Source organism: Salvia miltiorrhiza, chromosome 4 (assembly GCF_028751815.1).
Source record: "Salvia miltiorrhiza cultivar Shanhuang (shh) chromosome 4, IMPLAD_Smil_shh, whole genome shotgun sequence".
NCBI lineage: Eukaryota > Viridiplantae > Streptophyta > Magnoliopsida > Lamiales > Lamiaceae > Salvia > Salvia miltiorrhiza.
The window spans coordinates 14,824,925-14,846,867 of NC_080390.1; the positions used below are offsets into that span (position 1 = coordinate 14,824,925).

Below are 21,943 nucleotides of genomic sequence, written 5' to 3' on the forward strand. Positions count from 1 at the left end.
AAAATTCCCAAATTGGGGTAAACTAACTCAACCAAATTTTTACATCACAAAGCATAGCTTTTCAAAACACACACAAATCATTACCAAACATCACATAGATCATTTTTCTCACCTCAATTCAAGGAAAGAAAAAGAAAAATTTTTGAAGGGTAGAACACCCAAATTTTCGAAAATTATGAAGAAAAAGGGAGGGGGTGATTTCTTGCTCCAATCTTTCAAATATACTCATATATATCATCATACAAGTCTAATCTATAAATATAGAATTCACTTACCCAAGTTCTTCACCAAAACTCAAACTTTCTCTCACTATTCTTGAAACCACTCTTCAAGAATTCTCTTGAATTCAAGCTAATAGGATGTGTTTATGGGGGATTTAAGTAGTGATTTATGCGTTTGGCATACTTGGGTGAAGCTTCGAAGGTTTCATCAATGGCTAACAATGGAGGAAAGTAGAGAGATGAAGGGGGGGAGAGAGAGCTCGAAAATAGGTGGAGGGAGAGAGAGAATTATCTTGCAAGATTTGTGAGGATTTTGCCAATCTTGTAAAGATTTGTGAATCTTTAAAGGAGATTTTGATATCTTAGGGGATATTTGGCATTAATGGATGATCTCTCTCTCACTCTAATCTCTCTCTAATCTCTACACTCTCCCTCTCATACTCTCAATTCTCTACTCTCTCAATTCTATACTTAGCAAAATTTAGGCATATAACATATGGTATGGGTAATTAAATAAAGTGTGTGAAAGGTGATCAAATAAAATCACAAACTATGGTAAAGTCACTCATTAATAAAATACCACATCATAAATATTCATGTGACCAAAATAAATAATTATAGCACCTTAGATTAGTGCACTCACTCAATTATAATATTCCTCTTCGTAGGAAAAAATCATTTAAAAAAAATATTATGCTTGGAAAAAATTTTCCATAAACCGGCATCATTTGATTTCCCGGTAAAAATAAACCATACTTGCTTTGGAAACTTAAACAAAATTCCAAATGCTAAGGTCTCAAATAAAAATCATAATAATATGGTCATATTGACACACGTCACAAAATCACATAATTACTCAGTCACGTAAATTCACATAACATCCCATCAAAACAGTCGGCAGACTCAGATAAGCTAGACGTCTCTCTGACCGACTCTATTTATCAAGGTTTCTCACTCTTTCTTCCTCGACTCTATTTCCAACTCATTATTCCTATTTTTCTTAATAGGACAGTCAATCTCTAATAATTCGGTATCCGGTAATCTCTATTCCCGGTGGTTGGAAATAAAATAAAATCTCAGCTCAATTCAATCAGCATCTCTATCTCAACTCATTTCTCAAATCTCATCACTCTAATTCCATCATCGGTTTATTCACTCGTATCTCTATTTAAAAGACAATCTGTCTTATCTGCTCATAAAAAAAAGTAGTCTCGTAATTTGACATCTCAGTACTCTCAATAGTGTTTAGACACTTTCTCACAACATGAGGAAAAGTACGGGGTGTTACACTTATCTCGTGGTTTTCAAAGAGGCAGACTTCAGTCGCCACTTCCACAACTAAAGCTGAATATGTTGCTGCGGGAAGTTGTTGTTCACAACTCCTATGGCTAGTCCAACAACTGAAGGACTATGGGATCGAAGAAAAGGAAGTTCCAATCTATTGCGACAGCTCCAGTGCTATTGCAATCTCACAGAATCCAGTTCATCACACCAGAGTCAAGCATATTGCAATCAGACATCACTTCATACGTGATCACGTTGAAAAGAATAATATCTCTGTTGAATGGATTCCGACCACAGTTCAGAGAGTAGACTTGCTGATCAAAGCTCTTCCTAAAGAAAGGTTCAACAATCTTTGTGGAAGGATCGGCTTCATCAACCCAGAAGAGTGATGTTGTGTTTGAAGATCTCAATAACAGTCACGATGACTGTTGCTCAGCCAACTGGTGCTCTTCAACTGCTGACGTGGAAATCAATGAAGATGTGTCTTCATCTTAAGAGAACTTATTCTTATAAGTCAACCAGAAACAGTGGTATCGGCTGACTGCAATGAACAGTCGATCAGTAAGTATCTTCAACTTACCCTCTAAAATCAGTTATTTCAGTTATGAGTTTTTGTTTATCTTCAAAAATCATTTCTCTAACTGATCAGTTTGTTTCAAAATCTTTAACTGATTGTTGGAAAATGAAATATCCGTGAAGGACAAGTACTTTTAAGCAGATTTGAAATTTTGATTTAACTTGTCCTGATCTTTACTCAAAATATTTCCAACCTTTTGCCTCTGAAATGAAAATCTTGAGAATCTCATTGATTTGACAAAATGCAATGATCTTTCTCCCCTTTTGAAGCTTCCGTCCTCTGCAGTGACGGCGGACGTGAAATTTTTCTTCAAAAAGATTTTAGGCATAGTTTTCGAAAAACTTTTTCATCTTCTTTCTTGGTAATATGGTCTATATATGCCTCGATGTCTTCATTTATTTTCTGCATCAACTAACATCTCTCCACAGCCTTCTCTGTGAGAAACTCTCAATCTTTCAAAAGTTGCATAAAAAAAATTTGTTCCGACAAAGGAGAATTCAATGACTACGAAGTCATGGAGTGAGAGAATAACGCTGACACACTTGGTCTTCACCGGACCCTTCCACTAGATCTCAACATCTCTCCGACATCAAGCTTGTTTCTACCCTCAGTTATATCCAGCAATGCGAGTGTCTTCCATCCGCATGCCCGACGCCAAGAAGCCTTTTCGCTTCTCAAGGATAAGGTTTGAAGTACCTCTCTCCCAAGAGGACTTCACCTGGCCTTCAGGCTTCTCTCACAGCTTTTGTGAGCTTCCATGGCGTGCAACAGCAATGAGCAGTAGCTTGTTGTCAGCCGGTGCAACCCACTGCACATGGTCATCTCTTGATGAACCCAGTGCTGGGATATCGACAGTGCTAGTCTCACGACTATCCCTAATTCGATTTTTCCTTCTCACATCCCTTTCCCGTATGTATGACGAGCCCTCTTTTGCACTACTTCTTTCACCAAAGGCTCATCATGCATTTCTTTCATTTCCCTCATCACCTCAATCACTCCTCTTCCTTACCACTTCTTCTCTCTCCCCTTCTCCCTTTAAGGTCCGTGTGCATAGCCGCATCTCTTGAATTTCTCCAAGATGTTATGCATACTTTCCTTTCCTTCACACTGCTCTTCTCCATCTCTCCGTCTTCTTCACTTCTCCGTGTCCCTCATCATCTCCCTCTTCCCACTGGCGTCTTCCTCTTCTGCATCTCTAGACTCATCCTCTTCTCAAATCCTCTCACGAGCTTTTGAGACTAGGAGTTGGGTACCGTCTGATCATAGCTTCCATCATCAGCTCTCTTTTTGATATTGCCAAAAAGGGGGAAAGAAGAAGTCAAAGAAAAACCTTCTCGAAGGTAGTTCCCTGCATCTTCTCGAAAGACTGAAGATGGTAAAGCAAAAGGATCACCAGAAGTGTTAAGGATGACGTTTCAGTAAAGACCTCAAGTCAATGGAAAATAAGTGTGAAAGGAACAAGCTTAGGAATATGAAGACTGAAGATGAAGATCAAAAAGTTCAAGGCGCAGACAAGCAGACTGCTGGAGTCCATGGGTTTCCCATGTGTTTCCTTTTATGTTTTTGCTCCCTTGTATGTCTTGCTTTGTACCTCGACTGATTTCTTACCAGTTGTTTTAGATGAAAAGAACTTCTCTTTGATCTCAACCTGAAGACAATGACTTTTTGTCCAGGCACTAATTAATGTTTTTCAGTTTTGTCTTCGTTCAGTTTTGTTGAACTGTTTTGTTCCTTCTTTGAAGTACAAGTTTTAGGTTCTATTGTTATGGGGGAATAGTATTCACCCTGTTTAATAACTTGTGCTTTGAGTTCAGTCTCTTTCTTGCTTAGAACTGTTGTGTGGTTTTGGCATCATCAAAAAGGGGGAAATTGTTGGGAACTTAGTGAAATATCCTAACCCTTATTTTGATGATACCAAAATCAATAGGTTTCATTTATAATAGACTAGAACTGCTTGAACTCAAGTGTTAAAGTTCTTTTTCTAGTTTTGTTGTTGTTCTGAAGACCGAAGACTAAAGAACGAAGGACCAAAGACTGAAGACTGAAGTTGTCGACTAAAGCATCAGTCGAAGAATCAGTTTTGACTGATTACTTAATACGTGCCACGTGGAATCAGCGGACTGATACTAAAGTCAAGTATCAGTTTAACATTCTTCCTCGGACTGAACCTCCAACGTTCAAAAGAAGCCACGCACTCCAGGAGTGCAGCCGCATTAAATGCAGAGATCTCAGGATCGTCCTTTCTCTGCAGAGGCCATTCCTTTTTGGTGATTACCTTTTCAGAGATGTCGCATCTTCTGCTCTTCAAAGTAGCCGTTCTCACCAAACAAGGAACCTCGAAGATTGAAGCCTCAGCACAAGTTCAAATTACTCTCTAACGGAAGAAATCTTGAAGACCTTCTCCGCCAACGGATCTATTCAAGACGTCTCCTATAAATAGTGCTCGAGGATCACTTCAATCTTCACCAATTCAACAACATAAGCTGAAACGCTGCCAAAATCATTACTCAGCTCAGAGCCAAACCTCTCCAAAGTTTGAATCGAAGAAGAAAATCCCAAAGCCAAAAATCAGTCACTGCTGATTACACATATTCTCTTAGACCTTAGGCAAACCTTGTTTATCCAAAGCCTAGGTTAAACTGACTGCAAAGAACTTGTTCTTTGTAGTTTAGTTGGCAAGTTTTCAAACCTCCCTTCAACCTACTGAATTGAGTGTTTGTGTCGAAAAGGAGTTCAGAAAGGTGTTCTGTCTCCGTGAGGTCCTAGTGCCCAGTGTGTGTGCTAGGAGTGAGAAATCCAACAAGGAGTGTTGGTACTGAAGATTGGATCTTCAGTTGTTTCGGTTGTGTGCACCCGCAAGCATACGTTCAGTTTTGATGTGCATCCGTAAGCACGAGCATCGGTTTGCAGTGCACCCGTAAGCACTTGCCCAGTGAAGTTGTTGGTCTGATCAACCGACCGTGGATGTAGGAAGTGTCTTCCGAACCACGTAAAAATCTCTGAGTTATTTACAGCTTTCAGTATTTACTTTCTCACTTGTGTTATTCCCTTCTTAAACTGAAAACTAATTAATAGCAAAGAGAAACCTAAAGACTGACAACGTGCTTAACTCACAGGCTATTTCGAAATAAAAGTTTTTCGCTGCGTGTGTTATCAGTCTAACTGATCTATCCTCTGATAGTCAGTAAAATTCATAACATCTCTGTTTATCAAACTCGACTGAAGCCTTACGTGTATCAGTTAAGGTCTTTGACTTAACTGATAACTCCTTACTGAAGAGTATTCATTATCAGTCGTCAATCCTGTTTTGGTCAGAACTCGTTTCAGTAAACAGGTTGTGTGAGTTTATGTTTGAAGTTTCGTTTTGGTTCATTTGAAGCAAAAATAGCCTATAGGTGTATTCTCCCCCATACACCTATTCGAGACCCTCCGAACCTAACAAATTTTGATGGATCGTAATGAATTTCAATCTAAATCAATATTAATCTTGATATGGCCTACTTATCTAGGGCGATCTCCCCACTAGTTTTAGCCCCCTCCCGGACGACTAAAATAGTAGATTACGGGTCATAATTGTCGTCCCCGGTCAATTTTTAACCTATAACTCCTAAGAGCACAAAAGATCAACAAGCCCTCACCCAACTCTCAACCTCCCGGTTTATTGAGATGATATGTATCAAAATCCTAATATATTGTAATTATCCTCTCCCGATTCAAATCAAAAATTAGAAATGCACAAAAGGTGGCCAACCAATCATACAAGAGATATTCTAGGGCTTGAAAATATAACAATAAGCACAATCAAGATATATATTAAACAAAGAAATCAATCCATTACAAATTCATCTAATCTGATCCCTAAGATAAGAGATTTTAGCCAAGCATATTAATAATAAAAATAAATCCTAAGTCATAAGAAAACATAAACAAAGATATAAAGAGATTAGGATTCATAGACAAATCCTCTAATCTTGATCTTCAATCATGTAGTCTTGATGAGCTCCTTTCCAAGTCTTCCCCTTCTTTCTTTGATTTTGGTGTTGTTTTAAGAGAGAAATTGGTAGAAGAAATTGATGGGTTGGAGGAGAAAAATGGAGGCTAGGGTTGGAGAGGTGATTTGTGGTGGATGATGTGAAAAATGAGGGAAGAATAGGGGTTAAGGGCTGAAAATCCCATCTGGACCCCACCAAAAGCATCAATTTCGTGTTTCTCCCGCGGCCACAGTCGTGACCGCGGCGTAGGACCTTGGGGGAGCTATTGGAGAGGCCCGTGGCCGCGGCATGGATCACGGGTGCGTTCGTATGTTCTTGATGATTTTGGAGCAGAGGCCCGCGGTCATTCCCGCGGCCACTACCGGGACTGCGGGGTCCTGGGCTCTGTGCGCAGTCCACTTGTTCAGCTCCGTTCTCCCTCGTCCGAACTCTGATTTGGTCGCCGTTTGCACTCAAGGACATCCCACGCTTCCTTTGCAGTGGCACACATAGATATGAGAGTTAAAACCTCCATAGAGACAGCATTTTGAATAGAGTTTAGCACCTTTTGATTTGCATTTGAAGCCGCCAGTTCTTTGGTCGTCCACTTGGTTCTAGGCTACTCTTTTTCTGCATCATCAACCGGAGAAGTCCAGCCTTCTTCAACAGAAGTCCATGAGTTTTCATCCACCACTCAAATGAATGAGGCCATTCGATGCTTCCAGTACACATAATTTGTTCCATCCAGTAGTGGTGGTCTAACAATTGACCCACCTTCTTTCTGCGAGGCCATCGAGCACGGCAACGGGATAGATTACGGAAAACACCAGGATTAACACTGATAAATTGGGTGACCCGCTCTGGTACCAATTGAAAAGTTACCTATCCAATTGCATATACCTTGCACACACAAAGTAGCAGAAAACGTGCAACACAAAGTAATTGTAAAGTATCGCAGAAAGTAACAACACTGAACACAAGAATTATTCACTCAATTCGGTTAAACAACCTATGTCTGGGGGGCCACGCCCAGGGGTAAATCATCCACTAGTGAAGATAAGTTATACAAAGGACTTACACGACAAACTCTCAAGCTTTCTAGCCTCTATAACTTCCCAAACCCTCACAACCGTGAATAATTGAGAGAAGAACAATAATCAACTATCTAAGTGTGAATGAACCTCACTCACCACCAACATCCTCGAAAATAAGCTTTACCAACAGTCTGGTAAAGGAAGAACAAAAGAATTCGAACACCAACAACCTTGCTTGATATAACAACAGCAAGATAACACATTGGTTTATTCTCACACGAACTGAACAAACTAAGAACTCAATAAACACAAACTAGTTCGTCTACCCACATAAAAAACGAACTAAGCACTCAACAAAACACTCTTTATGAACTGAAGAAGAGTAATAAAACGCAGCAACCTTCATGTGATGATCTCTTCAATCTTTTATAGATGTAGGCAGTAGAAAACCCTAGAAGAGATAAGTTGAACCAAGGACTCTTGTAGATAACTCATTATCTTCGAATAACCAAGGAGATGTGCATGCTCTGAACTCAGGAAGCAAGTATATCTAAAACCCATGAGATATACTTCAAAAACGAATATATAGCTCTAAACCCGTTTTGGACTGTACCAGTCAAAGTATCAGACACTGACAGATACTATGAGAGCAAAACTAGCAAATTTGTCTATGTAATGACAACAACCAAACTTGAGTATCAATACTCAACAATGATAATTATAGTTATAAAATAATTTTAAATTGTTTAATAATGAAAATTAGTATACACATTATTATTATAGAGTATTCCACATAATAAATAAATAAATATTCTCATACACAGACTTAAAAAAAAAATTGTAAAATTTTAACCAAGAGAAAGAACATAAAATATTTTAAAATTTTAATAATAACCTATACGTTTTAAATTTATTTTTGATGATTTTTATACCATATTAAAGATCATGTTACGAACTTAAACTTAATATGCATATTGAATATTTCTTTATAAATCAAATTTGACAATATTTAGAAAATAATTAAAATTATAAAAAAAGAAAAAATAGTGGAAAAAAATTGATTAGAGAAGACAGAGAGAAAAAATAGAGGGAGAAAATTCCGCTTTTATATATTATATAGATTTTGATGAGTCGCACGCTAATCAATCTATATATTAAAGCAAAATAAAATCCTATCCTAGGTGGCATTCTATAATCACTTCATTCTAATTTTCCTCAATTCTCATTCATTCTTATTTTTTTTAATTTTAATCAATTTCTATATCTAAAAAATCATTATATAAATATTCCAACAAAATAAAATCTATTTCCTCAATCTATATATATATATATATATATATATATATATATATATATATTAAAGCAAAATAAATCCTACCATACGTGGCATCCTATAATCACTCCATTCTAATTTTCTTATTTATTAAAGCAAAATAAATCCTATCGTAGGTGGCATTCTATAACCACTCCATTCTAATTTTTCTCAATTCTCATTCATTCTTTTTTTTTTCTAAATTTTAATCAATTTCTATATCTAAAAATCATTAAAAATCTAAAAATCATGATATATTTAAAAACTAAATATCTAAAAAATCATTATATAAATATTCCAACAAAATAAATTCTATCCTACGTAGTGCTGCCAAGGGCCGCCCGGAACCGGCGGTTCGACCCTGAACCGGCCCGCCGGTCAACGGTTTCGGCCCGGACCGTTGACCGACGGGCCGGTTCAGGGCCGAACCGCCAGTTATCCGGGCCGGTTAAGGTTCACATTTCCCCCAACCCTGAACCGCCGGTCCGGCCCGCCGGTTCCGGCGCGGGGGCCGAGGAGAGCAGGGGCAGCTGGGGGGCAGGGGGGCTAGGCGCCTGGGGAAAGTCACATTTTCCCCACAATTTTCAAATTTTCAACATTATAATTATACTTTTCCCCACACAATTTTATCTAATTCACATTTTCCCCCACCCAATTTTATCTATAAATACCCCCTTCTTCCACCTTCAAAATCACTCCATTGTATTAACAATTCTACACTCTCCTCTCTTCTACTTCTAATTCTCCTCCATTCTTTATGTGCTATTGCTCTTGCTCTATAATTCTTTAGCTATTCTCTTGCTTATTCAATTGCTTTACTTTATTGTTCTTGCTTTACATTATATTACTACTAGTACTACTATTAAGTACTAAATACTATACTATACTATATATTTCAATTACACTATCACTACACTCACTTGCTCCTTTAATTTATTGTTCTTGCTTTACATTATATTATTACTAGTACTACTATTAAGTACTAAATACTATACTATATATTTCAATTACACTATCACTACACTCACTTGCTCCTTTAATTTATTGTTCTTGCTTTACATTATATTACTACTAGTACTACTATTAAGTACTAAATACTATACTATACTATACTATATTATATATTTCAATTACACTATCACTACACTCACTTGCTCATTTACTTTATTGTTCTTGCTTATTATTCTCTAACCTCTATTATCTATATTCTCTTCTCTACTTGTTTATTTGTTATCATGTCTCATGGTCGTGGTAACCGTGGCAAGTCTATCAATGTCGACCACGAAGAAGATATTGATAGCACTCCCACTTCTTACAAGTTTACTCAAAATGTTCAAGTTCCATCATCATCCTCTAGGAGAAGGGTGAAAATTTCAGTTGAACGAGGACCATTCGGCGCACGCCGGGAGGCTGCCGATGAAGCATATGCTAGACAACTTCAAGAAGCGGAGGATGAAGAATATGCACGTAGAATTCGACAACAAGAGGCGGAGGAGGAAGCCGAGCAAGCACGTCACAACGTTGAGGAGGAAATCCCTCCCACTAGAGGTAAGGGTAAGGGTAAGAGTAAAACACTTTTTTCTAACATTTTCATAAAACATTTTAGGAAGGAACCCGCTCCACCACAGCCAAATGATGCTCCAAATGCTCCCGAGAGGTTAATTGCCTATTGCAACTATTGCAACGCTACTTATCAATGGAAAGCGGGAGGGGGTTATGGAACCCTCATAAGGCACATGGAGAAGCAACACACTGTCGAGTTTGGAATCCATACAACTCAAACTCAACTACATCCCGAAGCTTTCGAACGACAAGGTAATGAACAAGGTAATGTTTTATGGAAATATGACCAACAAAATGCTCGAGAGTACATGGCTCGTTATGTTTCAATGGAGCATTTGCCTTTTATGCATGCCGATAAATTTACTTTTGAACATACTATGAAAAATGCTTATAATCCGGCCGCCAAAAAAATTGGTCGAACTTCTATGTGCAAAAATATTAGGCGACAAGCCGAAGAAAGAAAACGTGATTTACGAAAACATTTTAAGAATTTAAATCAAAATTTTTCTATATGTTCCGACATATGGAGTGATTCTTTCCAAAGATATTCTTATATGGGTATTACTTGTCATTGGGTTGACGAATGTTGGTTAATTCAAAAACGTTTAATTGCATTTAGAGATTTCAATGAAACACATAATGCTACTAATATTGCTCAATTGATTGTTTCTGTGTTAAATGAGTATCGCATTTTAAACAAGATATTTTCGGTTGGATTTGATAATGCATCCGCCAACACCGCCTCCATTCCCGAGTTAGTTGTCGCGTGCGCACCCTCTTTTTAAGGTAGGTATTTTCATGCTCGTTGTATTTGTCATATTTTAAATAGATGTGTACAAGATGCTTATACTCTTATTAATAATGTTGTTGATCCCATTAGACAAGCCGTTAATATGTTGCATAGAAAAGCCGCTATTGGCAAAAAATGGCAAAAATATTGTCGTCACAAAAAAATTCGATATACAAATTTTGTTAAAGATATTTCTACACGTTGGAATTCAACATTTGGCATGCTTGCATCTACCATGGAACATGTTGAGCATTTATGTGATTTTTTTAGAGCAACTCCCGAGGCTAACTTGCTTTTATTGCCCTCTTATTGGAAACAATGTGGTAGTTTATTTCAACTTTTAAAGGTTTTTCAAAATGCTACCACGGATTTATCCGATGTTTATTATTGTACTAGTATTAAAGTTTTAGAACATTGCATGTTTATTGGTATTGCTTTAAATGATTGTTATAAAAAAATGATTTGAAGGATGTATCATATCAAATGATCATTAAGTGGCTTAAATATTTTCTTGAAATTCCCGATGTTTTTTTAATTGCTAAGATTTTAGATCCTTCAATGAAAATTGGTGGTGTTTATCGTTTATTAGAAATTTATTATGGTACCTTTAGAGAAATCTATGAGTCAAGATTAGGAAACAATGAAATGCTAGAATGATACCTTCCCAACTTAGATGATATTAAACATAGAATAGATAACACACTTAGAACTTTGTTTAATGACTACGAACAAAAATATATGCTTGCAAACCCCTCATACTCTTCAAGTGGCACTGCTAGTTCACAAGGTCAATATGGCTCCTCCACCTTAGGAAGTAGTTTTGATCAAAACGAATGGGCTCAAGCCGCTTATTCATTTATGAATACACAAAGGAGCTATACTACTAACGAGCTAGATATATATTTGTCTAGTACATTTGCTTTCAAAAGTGTAGGTGGTATACAATTTGACGTCTTGAGATGGTGGTCCACGCACGAGAGGGAATATCCCATATTCGCCACCATGGCCAAGGAGTTATTCGCGGTCCCGGCCTCCACGGTCTCCGTCGAGCAAGCATTTAGCGTTGGTGGGCTTGTCTTGGACGAAAGAAGAAGCACCATGGATCCTCGAAACATGGAGGCCACCATGTTGCTTGATGATTGGTCCAAAGCCGAGTTGCGACAACAAGAGAATGAATGGGATCAAGCCGACGAGAGCCCAAACGATGAATTCATCGAGTCCGAACGATCCGAGCCCGGCGAGGACTACGATTAGGTAAGTTAAGGTAAAAGAACTACGTGGGCTTTGATTCTTCATTATTCAATTAAGATACGTAGGCCACTCAATTTTAATATTTATATTAAAATTGAGCTCAAGCCCTTTATTTTTTTATTTTTTTCCCCCCTGTTAGACAATTCTCTTTCGGAATTTATTGTGAACTTGTAATGAATTAGTTATTTAGTTAGTGTTAGTTTGTTTACTTATTCAATTTTGAAGATTGTAATTTGTATCCATATAATATTTTTTGTATACATAGAATAAATTCAATTTTTATGCATTATTTTGATTGTCAATGTGTTAGAATTATTGTACTTTTATTGTATTTCAATTTTCAACACAAGTCATTTAATAATTAAAAAAAAAAAAGCACAAGCATTACTTAAGAATTAAGATGACATAACAAAATATTATGTTAAAAATATATTAATTGTCATGTTTATAAAATATAAATTTTCAACAAGTCATTTAATTTAAAAATATGACATAAAAGATATTACATGTTTATATTTTCGATTTCAACACATGTTTATATTTTATATTGTAAGTTGAATTAAAATTTTGAAATTTCATCACAAATCATTTAATTTCATAAAATATACATTTTCAACACAAGTCATTTAATTTAAAAATATGACATAAAAACTATTACTCCATGTTTATATTTTCGATTTCAACACATGTTTATAATTTATATTTAAAGTTGAATTAAAATTTGGAAATTTCATCACAAATTCACAATCATTTAATTTCATAAAATATAAATTTTCAACACAAGTCATTTAATTTTAAAATATGACATAAATCATTATATTGCATAAAAGGAAAAAAAATATGACATAAATCATTTAATTTCATCACAATTCACAATCATTAGATTTTCTACACAGGTAATTTATATTATATATTTTAAGATTTAAGTTGAATTAGAATTTTGAAATTTCATCACATCACAAATCATTTAATTTCATAAAAAAGAATACAAAAAAAATTGAAAACAAAAAAGGAAAAAGCCCGGAACCGCCGGTTTTCGGCCCGGACTGGAACCGCCGGTTCAGGGTCAGAAAACCGGCCCTTGTGCTTTCATCCGGGCCGGTTCAGGTTCGCCGGATTCCCGACCCTGAACCGCCGGTTCGGGCCCGGAACCAGCGGCAGCCCTAATCCTACGTGGCGTCATACAATCACTCCATTCTAATTTTTCTCAATTCTCATTCATTTTTATTTTTTATTTTTAATCAATTTCCATATCCGAAAACTATTAAGTATCTAAAAATCATTATATATCTAAAAACTATTAAATATCTAAAAATCGTTATATTAGTATTCCATTGATCAATAAAAATCTTTATATTAGTATTCCAATGATCAATAAATTTTTATTTATATCCATACACGAAAAATAGAAAATACATATATTTGTAATTTTGAGGTTGTAATGATTATTGTAATATTATACTTCATAATATCCAACTTTCCAAATCCAATTTAAAAACGTACTTGATTTACTTTTTAATATATATAACTTTGATGTTATTAATTCTATTTATATTCCCTAAAAAATTATCTTCAACCTCATGGGCAGACCAATTCAGGTTCCAACGTATATATTTTAATTGGGTTAAAATAAAAATCACTCTTAAGATAAGAATGTAGAAATAATCTATACCCTTAATCAATAATACTTTAATGGACATGATTTAAAATTTATTATATCTTAATTTGCCTCTAATACCTACTGTATATTAGGAATAAAAAAAACTAATATAGAAAAAGACTACAGATCCCTTAAAAATCACAACAAAGTTGGATTGAAACTCTGCTTACATATAAATTCATAAGATATTTAAATTAGGTCGGTCAATTTCAAATAAATATTATAATTTTCTACTTAAAAACAATTTCATTAAATTCTTTATTTTAGTGAAAAATTTCATGAACAAAAAAATACATTAATAATTTCATAAATTTATATTTAATAGACCCCGTCGAATTTCGACGGGTCACTTACTAGTTTGATTTAAGTGTTAATAGGGGAATCTACCCACTTCCATAATATGTCTATGAAAAATACCCACCCCCTTGTAGAAAAACCGAAAAGTGTACTTGATGGTGATGGCTTGCTTGATTTTTTGTGTAAAAGTTGATGATGATGGAAATTGTGTAAGAGTTGTGTAAGATGGGTAGTTAAAATTGGTACAAAATGTGAGAAAGACACAATAAATGTCAACTCACGTCACTTTCATGCATTATAAGATTAAATAGATTTGAAAATTTTGAATAAATTAGGGGACGTTTGTGTGTTACAAACATTAATACGAAGGCCAAAAAATACACGATTATGTCAATTCTTAAGCAAAAATTTTTTTTGAAACGAATGAACCACGTACCCGCCAGTAATTCGTATCCGGCAGCAGTAGCCGCTCACTTTTGTGACCGGCGGGTACTTGGGTTATTCGCTTCAAAAAAAAAATTGTTCATAATTGACATGATCGTGAATTTTTATCCTTCGTGAATTTTTATTGTTACATATGTACCGTTATTTTTAGATTTTTATTTAATTTTACAAGGGGAAATATGAGAGATAGTGAAATATTTACAGTACAAGAAGTACACATGGATGGGAAATATGAGAGATAGTGAATCTGCCAAAATTTGGATTATAGTGGGGGGTAATAACACTCACTTTATGCATGATTTGATTGCACATAAAATAATAGACTTGCACATAAAATAATAAGAAATTATATACCAATTATCTGGAAATTCATATATTCGGAAATGAAATAATATTCTACAGCCAAAAAGTAAAGTACCCGCCATAAAATTATTTTTCGGCATCAGTAGCCGCGTAAAAAAAAAGAGGGCGGCTACTGGCTCCGTTGAACGCTTTTCTGGCGGGTATTGGGTCTGTTAGGCAGAAAATATTGTTTTGTGTCAAAATATGTATAATGTTTTAATTTTTCGGCTTGTTATGAATGTTTCAATATAACATACGCATTCCTCTTTTGTATTTGTTATTTTTTTTTGTTAATTTTTTAGTAAAAAATTAGAAGTACATACTGAGAAGGTGACTCTGCAAAAATTTTGGTTATAGTGGGGCATTAATGCTCATTTTATGCATGCGTGAGGTGACATGCAATAATAGATTGAATTGTACTGAATAAACACTACACTTCACGTGAACTTGTACTAAGGAATCAAGTTTAGTCCTTATAAAGCTGCATTTGTGAATGAGCAAAACACAAATTGAAATACTCACCCTGAATTTCGGAAAAAAAAATTAAGAATATATACCATAAAGATTTGAGTGGTTTTGTACGAGAGCATGCAATTTGTGTTGAATTTCAGCCTGAAAAGGTGATTCTCCTGTATTGTTTGTATAAATTATAGTTTGCATGTTTAATCGTATGTTGTTTTTAACGTTGACAGCATGTTTTACGTTATTTTAATGAATTTATTTATTATCTGAAATTTACAAGCATTTTAGGGAAATATTAAACTTTTTTCTAATATAATTGTATGTTTTGAACGCGAAAAATGAAGTAGCCGCCAGAATCTCATTATTCGACGACAATAGCCGCCGACCCCACAAGGTCAGCGGCTACTGGCGACGGCTAACAAGATTCTGGCGGCTACTTCATTTTTTGTGCTTATTGTGATGTTTTTAACTTTTTAAGCGTATTTTAATACTATATTTTATGTGGTTTTATAGATGGAATTCGTGAGATACATATATGTGAGATACAACGGAGTCGTCGATGGTATATACTATGTAGGCGGGGCTACGGAGGTCCCTCCCCTCTTAAATGAAACTGTTGCGAGCCTGATATACAGCATCAACAATATAATGACAACGCATTCGTTGAGCCCGAACTATCAATTGTATTATTTGGCGACCAATCGATTTGGAAGGGAGACGAAATGTGGCTTGACTGACGACGATGATGTGCAAGGCTTGTTGGCAACTGCCGAATATCCCGTGGTGTACGTTGAGCACAACAACGACCCGGTCGAAGAAGCGTACATCCCTACTTTTGATTTTGCCCAGGCTTCGGGATACGGAGATGATGAAGCACAATCTAGTCAGTATGAGACGTTGTATCATGGTTGCGAGAGTGCGCCTCCAACACAATACTTTTCATGGGATGGGCAACCGTTGGACGAATCCGCATGGAATCTGAATGAAATATGCGGGAGATTCAACCAGGTGCGGACGGATAAAGCCGTACAACCTGAAGACGAAGCCGAAGAACCTGATGACGATTCTGATGAAGAAGACGAAGAATACGATCCAACGAACGAGTCGGGCACAGATTCTGCCGCCTCTGAGGATTTATTAGACGATGATCTGATAGAGTTTACGACGACCGAACGAGCAGGTTGGATCCGACAAAGTAGAACCCGTCACGGAAATCCGACGGACTCGACTGGTGATCTATCTAGTTGGATAGTTCCGTTGATTCCAGTGGACGCCACGACTTCGCTCGTTGCTCGCGAGAGTGACCTGTCCAGAGTTGCTGATTTGGGGAAGAACTCTTTTTACAACAGTAAAGAAGAATTGGTCCTTGCTGTTGGCTTCTGGAATATGAAGCAAGGGGCTGAGGCAAAAGTTGGACGCTCAGATCAGGGACGCCTCTATTACAAGTGCAAGCAATCTGATAAGTGCAAGTTCGATGTGCGTGCATCTTGTCACGGCGGAGGGATGTGGGGAGTGCATAAGTTTAAAGAGCACTCTTGCCAAGGGGAATTGGGCATTTTGAAACGAATAAAGGTACACTCGAATGTGGTTGCAGCTTATGTGGAAAAAAGAATACGTGATGATGGAGAGGTCATTAAGCCGAAATCTATTATGGCGGAGTTGTTACATGAATTTGGAGTCAGAATCAAATATGATGTCGCGCTGCGTGCAAGAAATCTTAGCTTAGAGAAGATATACGGTCGAATTGATGATTCGTTCCTTCTTCTGCCAAAATATTTGTATGCCCTAAGGCAAGCGAATCCAGGCACCTTGACGGGTTTGGAAGTAGACGAAAACAACTGGTTCAAACATCTGTTTGTTGCTCTTGCGGCTTCCACCTCACCTTTCTTCTTTTCTCTTCGACCAGTGATTGTGCTCGACGGTACACACTTGAAGGGGAAGAACAATGGTATTTTGTTCGTCGCCGTGACAAAAGACGGAAACGAGCAAGTTTTTCCGTTGGCATTCGGTGTCGGGCCGATCGAGAATGATGAGTCATGGAAGTGGTTCCTGTCACATGTGAGACAAACTTTCGGGCAGCCCGACAACTTACTAGTTGTCTCTGATGCGCATGTCTCCATTGCAAATGCTGTGAAGAGCGAGTTACCAAATGCTACTCATGGTCTTTGTTACTACTACTTGCAGAACAAAATTAAGGGCTACGGGCAAGCTGTTGTTGAGCTTTTCCGCCAGGCTGCATACGCCTACGAGGACTCTGAATTTTCACGTGCAATGTCGGCTATGGCTCAATTGAAGCCAGCGGCGTACGGGAAGTTGATGCGCGTAGGCCCTGAAAAATGGGCACGATCACAATGTCCGGTGACCCGTTATAGTTTTCTTACATCTAATGCTGCCGAGGCTTTTAATGCCCGTTTGTTGTGGGCCAGACGCCTGCCTATATGCTCCATGTTGCGAGCGGCTATGGTTTACTGGCGGGTATTGTATGAATTTGGTTCAGAATTTTTTTTTTTATTTCCAAATATACTTAAATTACAATTTTTTACGTCCTCGTATTACTGTTTTATTATACACAAACTTATCTTCATTATTTTCAAACTTAGGGCATTTTAGGTCACGTGGCTTTACAATAATTGTACATTTATCTGATTTTGTGCATTTTTAACTACCTATCTTACACATTTTCTTACACAATTGTACTTGTGTAAGAAAAGTGTAAGAACTTTTACAAAAAATCAAGCAAGTCATCACATCAAGTACACTTTTCGGTACTTTTACAAGGGGGTGGGTATTTTTCATAGACATATTATGCATGTGGGTACTTTTAATTCCCACCCTTGATTTAATGTGTGAGGCCGTTAGGGCCTCAAAATTGGACTATTATTCATCAATTTGTACCCCCGATTATAAGCAGCATATATTAATTCCACCCAACTACCTTATGTATTTATTTCCCTCAAATAATTTAATTATTAACCATATAAACCCCATCACCACACACCCAAAATCATCTAAGGACTCATCACCATTTTCATTTACTTAAAAAAAAAAAAAAAAAAAAAAAAAAAAAAAACACATCATATCGATCATGGCTGCAATGACCAAGGCAATGTGCGTGGCCCTCATCGCCGTCGTGATGGTGGTGGCAGCCGCACCGCCTGCCGAGGCGGCGATAAACTGCGACATGGTGATCTCATTCTTGAGACCGTACCACCCATGGGTGAGCAACAAAGGCCCACTTGGGCGCTGCTGCGGCGGAGTCAAGGGACTGAACGGCGCCGCCAAGTCCACCCCCGACCGCCAAAGGGCATGCAGCTGCCTGAAATCCATCGCCGCCAGATACCACGACATCATCCTCAGCAGAGCCGCCATACTTCCTCAGCAATGCGGTGTTAACATTCCCTACAAGATTAGCCTTTCCACTGACTGCTCTAAGTAAGTGCATGTTTTTATTAATTGAGTATGTTTTTTTAGACAATTTTGGAATTTAGTGACTTAATTGGCGCAGTTGTTGTGGTGCAGGGTGAGGTGAATTTGAATTTGGAGGAGGCCATTTTGCAGGAGGAGTCTGTGTGGGCCTACACTACAGCCCCCACTTTTTTTTAATTTGGTTAATGCTGGGTAATGATGATGCAATGTAATTTTAGTTAAATAATATTGGTTGAGACTTTTCCTAAAAATGTTAATACTATCTAATTGCTTTATTCGAGCGCGTTCAATAGTTATATTTAAAATATTATATAAAATAGACAATAATAGTATCTGATTGTGAATCTAATCTATCATGCCGAAAATGGACAAGTGGGATAAATTTGCACCATAGTCATAGGTATCACGCCAAAATATAGTACTTGGCTCCACAAATATTACAAAATATAATAAAATTAAAATGCTTCAAGAAAATAATTAGACTTGGTAATTTCAGGGGGTGTCATGTAAATTTGTCATTCTAATTGGTTTTGATACTTAATTTTCCAATATATTACATGTTACAAATGGTATTTTATTTTATTTTTTTATTTTGCAAAAATAGGATATGGTCCTCCGATCCAGACCAATTGAAATTAATATACACTGGCACGCTGATAAATGAAGCGAGAGAAATTGTGTACTGATTATTTCGACGTTTGATTTATTTGTTGCAATTATACATAATGTGTAACAAATTATTCCAATAATGTTACTTTTTTTTGGAAGCATTCCAATAATGTTACTTATTAACAAAAATTTCAATCTATTAATTATATAAAATAAAACATATTAAAGGCACCACATTCATCCTCAATCTTAGGTGACATCTTCTCCATTCACTATTTTTAGTTATCTTAAATATTTTTCTATCCCACATTAAAAATATTTTTTTCTTTTTTGACTTACATTGAAAACATAGCAATTTATAACTTAAATAAAAACTCATTCGTTATTCCTACATATTAGACATTCATTATTCTCATATTGATCTTCTATTAAACTTTAGGATTAATTGCACCAAATATCATTAATTTTGCCCGAATTTTATTTTTCCCATAATTTTAAAAAATTCCATTTTTTATCATAAATTGAATTAGTCGTTCATTTTTCCCACGATTTTTCCCCCCTCAGATCGGAGTTGACGTGGCGCTGATGTGGCTCGCCGGCACACGCTATTATTGCACTAAATATCACGAACTTTGCTCGAATTCCATTTTTTCCACAATTTTCCATTTTTTTTATTCTTCACCCACGCTGCCCAGAGCTTCGGCGATTTGAATTGTGGCTTACGATGATTTGCGGGGATAATCCGATTATGTATTTTCGATCTTGGGGGCGGAGGACGGTGGAGCTTCGGCTATTTCAGCTGATGGAAGATACATGATTGATGAGTGGCGCCCGACGCGATGGAAAACAGGCGGAGCTTCGACTGGCGGGGCGATGCGCAATGGAAGACAGGAGGCGGTGGGTGCCGACGTCCCACAGCGCCCCGACGGCGAGATGGGTGGTGGTCGGCGAGATTGGGATGGAGGAGAAGAAGACAACCGATTTTTAGGGATTTTTTTCTAATTTAAGTGATATTAGGCCTTTTTGTGTGATTTTGTTATTTGAGTAATTTTAAATTAATATATATTCCACATCAATGTTATGTGTAAATTTAAATCCACATCAGCGCCACGTCAACTTTCCGATCACCGGAGCTAAAAATTATGGAAAAAATGAACGACTAATTCAATTTATGATAAAAAAATTATTTTTTTTAAATTATGGGAAAAATAAAATTCCGACAAAGTTGGTGATATTTGGTGCAATTAACCCTAAATTTAAATTCACATCAGCGCCACGTCAACTTTCCGGTTAACAGAGCTAAAAATCGTGGGAAAAATAACAACTAATTCAATCTACGATAAAAAATGGAATTTTTTAAAAGGGTAAAGGTGCAGATTAGTCCCTAAAGTAGACCCCCCCTAGAGCGTTTAGCCCCCCACACTCGACTTTGGTGCAAATACCTCCCCTATAGTACATAAAAAATATGCAACTTAACCTACGAAGAAAACGGACTTCTAACACCGTTTCCTTGAATTTTTATTTTATTTTTTTCATTTATTTTGTAGTGGGTCCCACCTTAAACAAATCAACTTCTCTCTTCTAGTCCCTTTCCTCTTCCTCCTCCTCCGACCAGCACCACCACCACCACCTCCATTCCTCCGCCTTCTACGGCAGCGGCGCCACCTGGGATAAGCAGGTCCGCCGCTCCTCCATCCCCCGCCGCCCAAATAGTTTCTCCGTCATGCTCCTCCACCCCCCGCCGCCCCAACAGATTCTTCGTCCTGCTCCTCCACCCCCTGCCGCCCCAACAGCTTCTCCGTCCAAGAAGCGCGGAGACGCGAAAATTCAACTTTAAAATGAAACAATACTAGATCAAATGTGAAATCAGATTCCAACACCACCACAACATACATCAACATTCATTTCACAATCTCCAGATTCTCAAATCACAGAAACGAAATTCATGAAATAAATCCATCAGATCGGAATGGTGTTCCAGATCCACACGATGTCGCTGGCGCACGACGACCTCCCCTGCAAGGACAACGACGACCTCTGCCACGGAAAGCCGACGAACCACAAGGTGTTCGGCGAAGACGTTGCAGTCCTAGCCGGCGTCGCGCTCCTGTCGTTGGCGTTCGAGCACGTGGCGGTGGCGAGGAGGGGATCACCGCCAGAGAGGATCTTAAGGGCTTTGGGGGAGCTGGCAAAGTCGATCGGGGCGTAGGGGCTGGTGCGGGGGCAGGTGGTGGATATCTACTCGGAGATGATGGCGGATGTAGGGCTGGATCACCTGGAGTTCGTCCACCTCCACAAGACGACGGCTTTGTTGTAGGGGTCGGTGGTAGAGGACAGACAAGAAAATGGTGGGACCCACTTCAAAATTAAAAAAAAAATTAAAGGTAACGGCGTTAAACAACCGTTTTCTTCATGGGTTTAAATGCACCCTTATTCTAGACTATGAGGGAGGTTTTTGCACCAAGGTCGAGAATGGGGGGCTAAACGCTCTAGGGGGGTCTAGTTCAGGGGTGGATGTGCACCTTAACCCTTTTTAAAATTATGAGAAAAATGACATTCGGGCGAAATTGGTGATATTTGGTGCAATTAACCCTAAACTTTATCATGTGAAAATTTAAATTAACAAAAATATAAAATTTTATATTCACCAATTGAGTTAAAATTGTATGTTTGCCACATAATTTTGACCTTCATTATTAA

General features: G+C 37.4%; 2 protein-coding genes across 2 annotated transcripts; both read left to right on the plus strand.

The window, feature by feature from the left end:
• The first annotated feature begins 16,594 nt into the window (after positions 1 to 16,594).
• On the plus strand, positions 16,595 to 17,694 carry LOC131023047 (uncharacterized). The gene is made up of 2 exons (XM_057952589.1): positions 16,595 to 17,530; positions 17,635 to 17,694. The coding sequence occupies exons 1-2, from the start codon at positions 16,595 to 16,597 to the stop codon at positions 17,692 to 17,694; spliced, it is 996 nt and encodes a 331-aa protein (XP_057808572.1).
• A 488-nt stretch (positions 17,695 to 18,182) lies between these two features.
• LOC131019752 (non-specific lipid-transfer protein 2-like) lies at positions 18,183 to 18,909 on the plus strand. The gene is made up of 2 exons (XM_057948338.1): positions 18,183 to 18,640; positions 18,728 to 18,909. Exons 1-2 carry the CDS (start codon positions 18,294 to 18,296, stop codon positions 18,735 to 18,737), a joined length of 357 nt encoding a protein of 118 aa, XP_057804321.1. The 5' UTR covers positions 18,183 to 18,293; the 3' UTR covers positions 18,738 to 18,909.
• Positions 18,910 to 21,943: the final 3,034 nt, after the last annotated feature.